The sequence below is a fragment of the Melitaea cinxia genome, chromosome 3 (genome assembly GCF_905220565.1).
Source record: "Melitaea cinxia chromosome 3, ilMelCinx1.1, whole genome shotgun sequence".
NCBI lineage: Eukaryota > Metazoa > Arthropoda > Insecta > Lepidoptera > Nymphalidae > Melitaea > Melitaea cinxia.
In genome coordinates, this window is record NC_059396.1 from 5,333,520 (window position 1) to 5,343,764 (window position 10,245).

Here is a 10,245-nt window from a genome sequence, read left to right on the forward strand (position 1 = left end):
TTATCAAATAAATCATTTTTAAAAATAAATTAATGGTTCTACTTTATAAAATAAGATCATTAATGGATCATAAATATTAGTATTTGACTGATGAGTTTATCTTATGCCCTGAGTTAAAATTAGATCCAACATCAAGAAATGTAATAAGTACAAGAATCAAAACCCTACATAAAGTTATTATAGTTGCCAAAGTAAATGTAAGAAAAAATAATTTAAACAATAATTATTACAATTACTTATAAGGGCTTTGACACTTCTATAAAATAATAAAATAAAAGGTAGTAAATAGTTCAATATAAACCTTTTACTCCCACATTTGCCATTAATTAGGTTCTACTCTATACAACAAAACACTCGATAAACGACCCGACAGAATGTAAATGTCTTTTTTACAATCAAATTGTTAAAAATAAAATTGGTACATGTTTTAATATTTAATTTATGAGACTTATTACATTGACTACGAAAAAAATTACCGTTATGTTAAAATAATTTATCGACATCATAACATAATTATATTATAGTATAATTGAACATTGGTGCAAATAAATAACAAAATTATTTTCAGACAACAAAATTTTAAAGGTTTAAAAATTTCGTTCAAGTCCCAATTATTTTATCTAACTAACACAATTGGTAAAGACTAGAGCTGTAAACTGGATTAGTCAGGATTCAATAAATTATCCGAGATGAAATCGTAAGTTACTTGTTAGATTGAGTTCATAATTGTCCCTGTCCGCACAATCTCTAAAAGAATGCACGAACTAAACCTGTTTTCAATGAAAGTGACGTAGTTACTTGTTTTCATTGGTAATGTGTTGATTCATGCGAGTTTACGACTCGGCAATCACGGCGTAATTCGCAGACATTGTTGTCATATTAATAAAATTTACGAAGTTATAGATACACGTAGGAAGCACGGGAGTCGCATGCCTTGGACGACTATTAGAAACGCGTTTCGTGTCAGGTAACGCCTGCGTTGTCGACATCCGTCACGCATTGCAAGACAAGGAAATAAAACTGTTATCTAAACTATTATAACGCAAATATAAATTTAAAGCGAGTAAGAAAAATTTCTTAAATACAAAAATATTCATCATCATCACGTACCTACACATACACTATATTTTGTACCTATACATTATATATGTATATTTAAAATACGAATTCTCGACCTAATTAAAAAATAACAGTATTTTTCAAGTTTCTAACTTACATAATTAGCAGCATTTTTATTATGCGCCGGTCGAACGGGTGCTGGCCTTGCTGGTTGTGGAGGTACTTTCAACTGCCTTCGATCAAAAGAAGAAGCATTACTACCGGACCAGCCCCAACGACCGGGACCGTTGCTTCCGTGTGGCAGGGAATATGAGGATTGAGGTCTTAAATATTTATTGGGACCGGCTAGTATTGGTCCAGAAGGGCCTCGCTGAGGAACAGGACCATTCGATCCCTGAATGTAATGGTAATGCGGAGGGCTTGACACAGCAGCACCCCACATTTTTTTAACTAGCACTTATCACTTTAAAACACAATGAATAACACATATCACCTAATAACATCAACGATGATCGCACACTGACTATACATTCCACAATTTTAATAGTCTTATCGACATTAAACTGATAATTAACTGATTACTTCCGTTTATTTTTTAAAAACTTGATAAATTTACTATAAGCAAGCATTCCGAGCGACGGTTCGCAATGGAAAGACTGCTCGAAAACATGAGCACTTGGAAAGCATGAACCACCGGACGTAAGCAAGACGCGTAAAGAATTAATTCAAGTTTGATGGACAATTGTTTCGATGAAAAAGGTCGCTAATGAATTCGAACCATCGTGAAGGACTAATCAATACATTTTTAAGATTTTACGGACCGAACGGTATCTTGTACAAACTAGGCACAGTATCATTGAAAAGTGTTTGTATCATAACAAAAAGCGTCTACTTCTTTCATCTACATATTTTCCAAAGGTTAAGATTGGTTACAACTAGCTAAAAGTTCACATCAATGAATATCGGAATCCAATGGTAACTTAGACGGTCACTAGTTTCCACTTCACCGAACACCTCAGGAGAAATCTGTCCCGACAACAACTAATCCATCGTGATGGATGGCGTGTGTGTTACAACGCATTTGAGTGTAGACTGGTTGCGTGAAGCCAGTGGTCGTTAAGCGTTCCACATCGGCCGTCCTGGCAATTGCATTATGATTTTTCGCAAGGGAGAGCGGGGGCGAGGCAGGCGCGCGGACGGCGGGCGGCGAACGGCGTCAGCGAACCGTGCAGCACCAGCTGCTTTGCTACATCGCACCAGCGACTGTACTTACTCAACATCGAGACTACTCTCTATGGTGAATCTGATTCCGCTTCTATAACTCATACAAGAAGTGTTGAGGACAGGTTTTAATTTACATAAACGGAACAAAACTTCGTACTAAACTGCAACCAATATTCTCGTACAAAAGATTTTTTTATTAAGAAACGTTTTTTAACAATCGAATAATTTTATAAAAATTTTTCGTTATAACTAACTAAACATTCTTCATTCATAATATATCATTTAGCTAAAAGGCGTTCCAGTAAGTGAACGCGAAAGTCAAGATAAAAGCATTACAACATTTTCGCTGGCCCGCGACGGTGAACGACTTAGCTTAAACACAATATTGTACATTTGTATTCTATGTGCAGCCTGCGACGGCCATGGCAGCTGGGTGAACTTCTAAGGAGTCACTGTACTCGCAACCGTGCTCTGAATGCGAACATTTCTGGAGTGTAGCCTATTCTTGACATTGGGTAACGCGGTCTTCATATATAATTACGGTACCGTTACTTCTATATTACATATCTTATTCAAGCAATTTCGAAAAACTTACAATAATAAAAGTGCAATTAAAAGCATAACTGAAAGCTGACACGAGCAATTCGTGAATACTGAGGTAACGATTGTGCTTTTAAACGAACGCAACAGGTGTGCAAGTCGTGTGGATTTAAAACTTTTGTGTCACATTTGCCTTTCTTTAGTTCACACTCTCACGAGTAATTGCAAGTTTGAGAAAATAAAAATTGAGTATTAAGTTCTTGGTTGAAAAAGTGTTACCAGTTCTAATACATTTTCACCATAACAATCTTATTACAAATAAGCGATACCCTTCAAAACCTACCTATTTAAAAATACATACAACGATTTCTCCACATGACTTAAATAACAAACAATAATATTTGACATTAAGGATAAAGTGGAAATAAGTCCTTCATCACTTCAGCCTATCGCAGTCTACTGCTGGACATAAGCCTCCATAAGTTCGCGCCAAACATCCCAGTTTTCCGCAATCCTCATCCAGCCACCAGCGGCAATCTTACGTAGATCGTCGGTCCAGCAAGAAGGAAGGTCCCACAAAAAACTCATGAGTCCTACAAACGTACTTCTATTTGTGGGTTTTTATATTTTGATATTTTTTTTCGATATACATACAAATAAAAAAAGCTACGTATCAGACTACCGTACGTGCATGTTAAAGATATTTATTTATTTATATAGAACTTGTTAAAAGTAGTAGTAATGAGAATTGAGAACGAAGCCATAATTAATACGAGTATTACGATAGACGGCTATTAATGATTACAAAAAAATATATATAAATCGATATCTTTTATGATCTTTCACATCCATGTTTATGTCAATATAATATACACAAGTTTGTATTCATTTTTTTTTTGTTTTCATAAATTCACCGACGCAATATTCCATCCAATTGGAACAAGCTTATTATATCAATAGACTTAACGATATAATTGATTTTAAACATCAAGATCTCATTTCTTTTGATTTATGTATATATATTTACTTCGCAAAATCAATTAAGCTTTCGATTGTAAACAATATTATTTGCATGCAATAAAGTTGACGCTATAGCACTAAGCCCCAGCGTTGGTGAGAACGTAAATCCTCTCAACGTTCTGGACCCAAAATTTATCGATGAGGTTTACGTTTCAATGTTCCCGTTAGAGCCACTGTTCTGCCGACAAATCACAAATAAATACAGTGTTCTATTTTAAAAAAATACCAATTTGAACAAATCTATACTATCTAAAGTTAAAACTGTACATTGAATATTTTTTTTTAAAAGAATACTTGTGGTGTGATCTACAATCGATACCGAAGCCAAAAATATAGTTTTTAGAATTTTTGTCTGTTAGTCTGTTTTCTGTTTGTCTGTATGTATGTTCGCGATAAACTCAAAAAGTACTGCATGGATTTACTTCAAATTTGGCAAGAATATTATTAAGAAGTCGGGTCAATCTATAGGCTACATATTATCACGCTATTACCTACCTACGGGGAACGAGCAGTGAACCTTTATTTCTTCAACGCATTCTGTAACAATGTGTAATCTAACGATGCATATTTGAATGTTGTTGTTATTATGTTAATAACCACGCTGTAAGCTAGCTTCACACTATAAAAATCAAACAATATAAGTAACTTGGACCGATAAACATAATTAAATGAATATAAGTAGTATCAAGACAATGTTAAAGCAACGCCATCTATGTGATTTCAAAAACATCATCATCAATCCCTTTTTGGATATAAATAATTTAAATTTGATCATGTTGGCGAGGTTAATAGTTGTTTTTAAATGACTTAACTCAGCAGAATCACCATAAAGTCATTTATTCAAAGCAGGCTGAAAATAAGCACTTTTGAAGGTCAATTTTACAAAAGACGGTCTCCCTCTGTTACTGCACTTTCTGTAGATATGAAATGTAAAGAAGAAACGGGTAAATGAATGTTATTTTAAAAGGTATAATCGTAGATATTTTTGTTGCTGTATAGCGTTCACGCAGACGACGTCACAGACATCAGCTAGTGTATAATAAAGTAGAACGCAAACGTACCTAATATAAAACTAAAAACATACATTTGTTTTATCTAACGAATACTAAGCTCTAGTTTTCGAAGAGAATAATAGAATATTATCGTATTCAAGTATTCAGGATAGGCGACCCAAGAAACTAAGTTGGGTCAAAGAAAAAGGTTCTATTAATGTAATCGGCTAGTTGAACCGCAGTTAGCACCTGCCACCTTGCACTTTTAACGAGCGAAGCTGTGATGTATAAAACGTACCATTTTCGTCACATCGGAAACGCATTAAACGAACGCGACGATTGCACGAGAGCGCAATATCCGACCGACAACGTGCTGTACGGGTTCTATCTAATGTGGAAACAGAACCTGTCTTGTGAATATTGCCCATATTAAATGTTGTAAATACAACTCAAATAACACAAATAATTTTAGTGCAGAGAAAACATTCGACTAATCGATTCTACACCATCTCGCACTCGAGTAGAAATTTTTTCGTGTTCCTTAGAAGGACCGGACCGGGCATGCCTGGTCTGGACCGGGTAAGGTATGTAACGCAAATGATTTGTCTGGACCTGATCAGGATGAGGTGAGGTTCCCCGATCGGGTCCAGATCAGGAAATCTCATCTCATCCTGATCAGCCGGTTCGGTCCGGTCCTTTTAAAAAATACGAAATACGAATGTATATTATTTATTTATGTTTTTACTTTAAACATTAATTATTTTTATTTATTTTTATGTTATTAATGAATTATTATTATTAATTAAATTTTATTTATTAACTTCTAATAATTAACCACTAATTAACTACTTCCTACTACTTACGACTGCTCCACTGTGTAGTAATGGACTCCCTGCTAGACTGTCCTGATAACTGTATATATACTAAGTGCGCTTAAAAATATTGATAGCGCGATTCAGGCTCAGTTTGCGTAATTTCTTTCAGGCTATCCTGATCTGGACCGGACCGGGTCCTGGTCCAGTATGCCTTACCATACTTGATTATATTTTACATCGGACTATCCTTATCTGGACCGGACCGGGTCCTGATCCAGTATGCCTTACCATACTTGATTATATTTTACATCAGGTTATCCTTATCTGGACCGAACCGGGTCCTGATCCAGTGTGCCTTACCATACTTGATTATATTTTACATCAGGCTATCCTTGTCTGGACCAGGCCTGGTCCTGATAGAGGTTGCCGGATCTGGCATGCCTCACTCTATCCTGATCCGGTCCAGATACATGATCTGGTTACCTGACCTTTTTTCTAGCCGGGTAAGGAGACACTAACCGGAACTTTTAACATACCTAATTTCCAGAATGTCAGCGATCAGTGGTAAGTAATTTAATTAGTAGAGAACATCATTCAAAAACAATCGCTATGATAACCATAAGTTACTTAAAATTAGTAAGTTATTTAAAACTATATATAGATCTATGATACGAATGAAACTGCGAAACTATTCTATCTAAAAAGTAATAATTTGCAATACCAGTTTTATGAATAAAACATTCGATAAGGACATGTTTATTTGCATTAATTACAGAATTATTACATTAATTATTTAACGCATTGGAAGATGAAGACCAAAAATATACGAAAAAAAAAGGCTTTCGATAATGTATTTTTTTTTTCAATATTAGAAATTTCTGAAAAAAAATAGCAAACGTTATCATGGCAATCATCGGTAACAGACGTCCCGGAGGAAAATAAATCCAATAAAATGTTTTAGTCCGGCAGCGTCTTATTTAAGAGCACTCGATCTATTTGATCTAAACAGAGTTGTGAAGCGAATACGACGCAATGGTCCGAAAAGAGCTATTTCCACCTGAAACTAGAATAAGAAAATCGATGCCCCAACACGATTCCACGTTAGTCTATTTTAAAATAAAACTACACGAAAAGGAAATTCCGCGAGGGAAAACGTAAACTTAGAAATTGTTTTAATAAAAGTTTAACGATACAATATCAAAAAATTTGGAAGTAGACCTTTTTTACTTTATAGTTATCTTGTTCAGCGATTGGCAACATCTACTTACTACATATTTCCAAAATAGTTTTTTTTACTATAATCCTAATAACTGTGTTAGCTTGCAAACCAAATAATTGTGCAAACGAAAAAGAGAATATCTTCAATTACATTGCCAAGTAATACAACGTAGGTAGAAGAAAAAATAGTCAAGTAAATACGCGTTATTAGATATAACTGGATAATTGTGTTTGCCCCCAAAACGAAAAAAAAAACCGACTTCAATTACATCGACAAGTAATACAACGTAGATCGACGAAAAAATAGTCAAGCAACTACGCGTTATCAAAGATTTCTCAAAAAGCAGTTATCGGATCTCGATAAAATTTATATGTGACCATATGATAAACATCAGCTTTCGATTAAATTAAAAATTATCAAAATCGATACACCCAGTAAAAAGCTATTACGGATTTTCGAGAGTTTCCCTCGATTTCTCTAGGATCCCATCATCAGATCCTGGTTTCCTTATCACGGTACCAAACTAGGGATATCTCCTTTCCAACAAAAAAAGAATTATCAAAATCGGTACATCCAGTAGAAAGTTATGCGGTATAATACAACGTAGGTCGACGAAAAAAGCGTCAAGTAAAAACGCATTATTAGATATAACTCGAAAAGTAGTTGTTAGATCGCAAATAAATTTAAATGGGACCAATTGGCACACACCACCTTTCGATTAAAACAAAATTTGTCGAAATCGGTCCACACGGTCAAAAGTTCTGATGTAACATACATAAAAAAAAAAAAAAAATACAGGCGAATTGAGAACCTCCTCCTTTTTTGGAAGTCGGTTAAAAATTATTTGTAAGATAGCAATTAAATTGGAATGGGACCATAGATACACACCTTCCAAAAAAAAAATCGAAATCGGACAACTATCAGTCAAAAGTTCTAAGGTAACATACATAAAAAATACAGTCGACTTGAGGACCTCCTCCTTTTTTGGAACTTGGTTAAAAATAGCGAATTACTTAGTCTTAACGAGATACGAAAATTTGAATATTTTTTTATATTAACAGATTTTATTAATTGATTACAAAAATATTAAAGTATATATTATAATGTGCCTTATCTCATTATTATAAGGTGCAGAGTAAACGCAGCGAAGGAATAACCATAATCATCTACTATTACAAACTTAGAAAGAGTTTTATAGCAGGATAAGGTAGAGTAAGCGACACCAGAAATATATTTCGAAAATAACTTATGTGGCAACTTTGGGGAGATACAAAGCTACCATTGGCATTATTTCAGCCTCTCATCTCGTTGCGTTCTTGAGATAATTGATCAAATAGACGCTAGACTGGGTATTTTTCAAAATTGTTTTATTCAAAGATTAATTTAGCTATACTAATGAAACTTACCTTATCCTACTAGACCCTTTATTACAGCTAATAAGGCAAGTGCGTATACCTAATACGAGTACATCCGACATTCACGTTAGAAATATATTAGGTATGCTCTAACAAATCCGATCATTATATACAAAAATATACAGAAAATAACAATTTTTCGTTGACTCAAAAAAAAAGATATAACGATAAATTGTACACGAAAATTAGAATTACAATTCCGAAAATTCTGAATCAAATAGTGATAAACACGTGTAAAAACGTTGTCTCCGGTTACTGGAAAGAAATAAAATATTAAAGTATTGCACTCAAAACGACATCTGCTAAACTTAAACAGACATTCAATTGGACGACTATCCGTTTCATTGAACGACGCCATTCAACCAAACACCTAAATGTCGATTAGCCAAGTGACTGAACACGACGTACAGTACGTACGGCTAGACGACATAAAGTTAACTGCTTGAATCTTATATTTATCACTAATAATTGTAAATCGACTGAAACTGATCTAACTTATTTATTGCCAATTACTTTTTGTGCATTTAATGCGTATTTATACTTTTTAATTTAGTCGCTTTGTCAATGCATGATATTTTGAACCGTTGGTACTTTTAACATTGACGAATATTTAGAAACACATGAGTTCACGCCATTATTGGCGCTAACTTGTGGAAGCCTATATCCAACAGTGGACTGCGACTGTTTGTGTGTGTGTGTGTGTGTGTGTGTCTGTGTTTGTGTGTGTGTCTGTGTCTTTGTCTGTGTCTGTGCCTGTATCTGCGTCTGTGTCTGAGTCTGTGTGTCTGTGTGTGTCTGTGTGTGTAAAATTGGAGTATCTGTTTGTAATATTAAAGTAACAGCTTTTTACTAAATACATATTGATTTATACACGTTACATATACCAAAATAACATTTTTTAGAATTTTTGTCTGTCTGTCTGTCTGTTTGCTACAATGTAGGTAAATGAAAAAATTGTCAAGAAATACGCATTATCGAAGATTACTCCAAAAGTTGTAATCAGATCTCGATGAAATATGACCACATGATAAACATCTGCTTTCGATTAAGTTAAAAATCATCAAAATCGGTACACCCAGTAAAAAGTTATGCGGATTTTCGACAGTTTCCCTCGATTTCTCTGGGATCCCATCATCAGATCCTGGTTTCCTTATCATGGTACCACACCAGGGATATCTCATTTCCAACAAAAAAAGAATTATCAAAATCTTTTCATAAACGACTGAGTTATCCCGAACATACATTAAAATATATATATATATATATATATATATATATATATATATATACAGGGTGTCCCAGAAATCAACGTCAAGCCGGCAATGAGCGATAGGCCAATTGATGGTGGTTATCAGAAAAATAAGAAAAAAAATATTTATGAATAATTTAAAAAAATAATGGCTTTTTAAAAAAAATCGAGAAATTGACACCCTGTGACAGTCTTTCAAACTTTGTGACTAGAAACCTTGACTATGCTTTGTTTTTTTTGTGTAACGGGTCCCTGAATAACTGTTTTATTAATTGTAATCTAAAATTAATACAAAACTGCCTCAGCTTTAGAAAAACACCATTTTATTGCGCAACCATTACGCAAAAAAGATAACAACATCTATCTTTATGTGACTGTCTTGTAAAAAAAATGTACTACGCTCTTTTGGCAAGTGGCTTTAAAAGATGGCGCATTTAGTCTGGATTCTAAAATGGTACTACATTTAGTAGTTTACACTTATAATTCGGTAGGAAAAAAATGTAAACCAAATGAAAGTTAATTATTTTTATATCACTCAAATTGCTATGGACCGCGTTTGAGTACGAATGCTATAATATAGTGACCCTATTGTGCCGTGTGTGAGCGAGACAGACAGTCCCAACCAAGTGACTAGTGAGGGAAGACCGAATACTTCTAATGAAGACATGGTCTTGCAAGAAGTCAGTTACGACCCGAGTACCTCAGTCCGTTT

At 34.3% G+C, this 10,245-nt stretch overlaps 1 protein-coding gene across 1 annotated transcript in view; it reads right to left on the minus strand.

Moving 5' to 3' along the window:
- Nucleotides 1-1,501, minus strand: part of LOC123669329 (serine/threonine-protein kinase 26) — a 92,794-nt gene extending 91,293 nt beyond the window's left edge. Inside the window, exon 1 of the mRNA XM_045602936.1 lies at nucleotides 1,217-1,501. Within this exon, the coding sequence (XP_045458892.1) occupies nucleotides 1,217-1,501 (285 nt within the window). The remainder of the gene's footprint in view (nucleotides 1-1,216) is intronic.
- Between the last annotated feature and the right edge of the window lie 8,744 nt (nucleotides 1,502-10,245).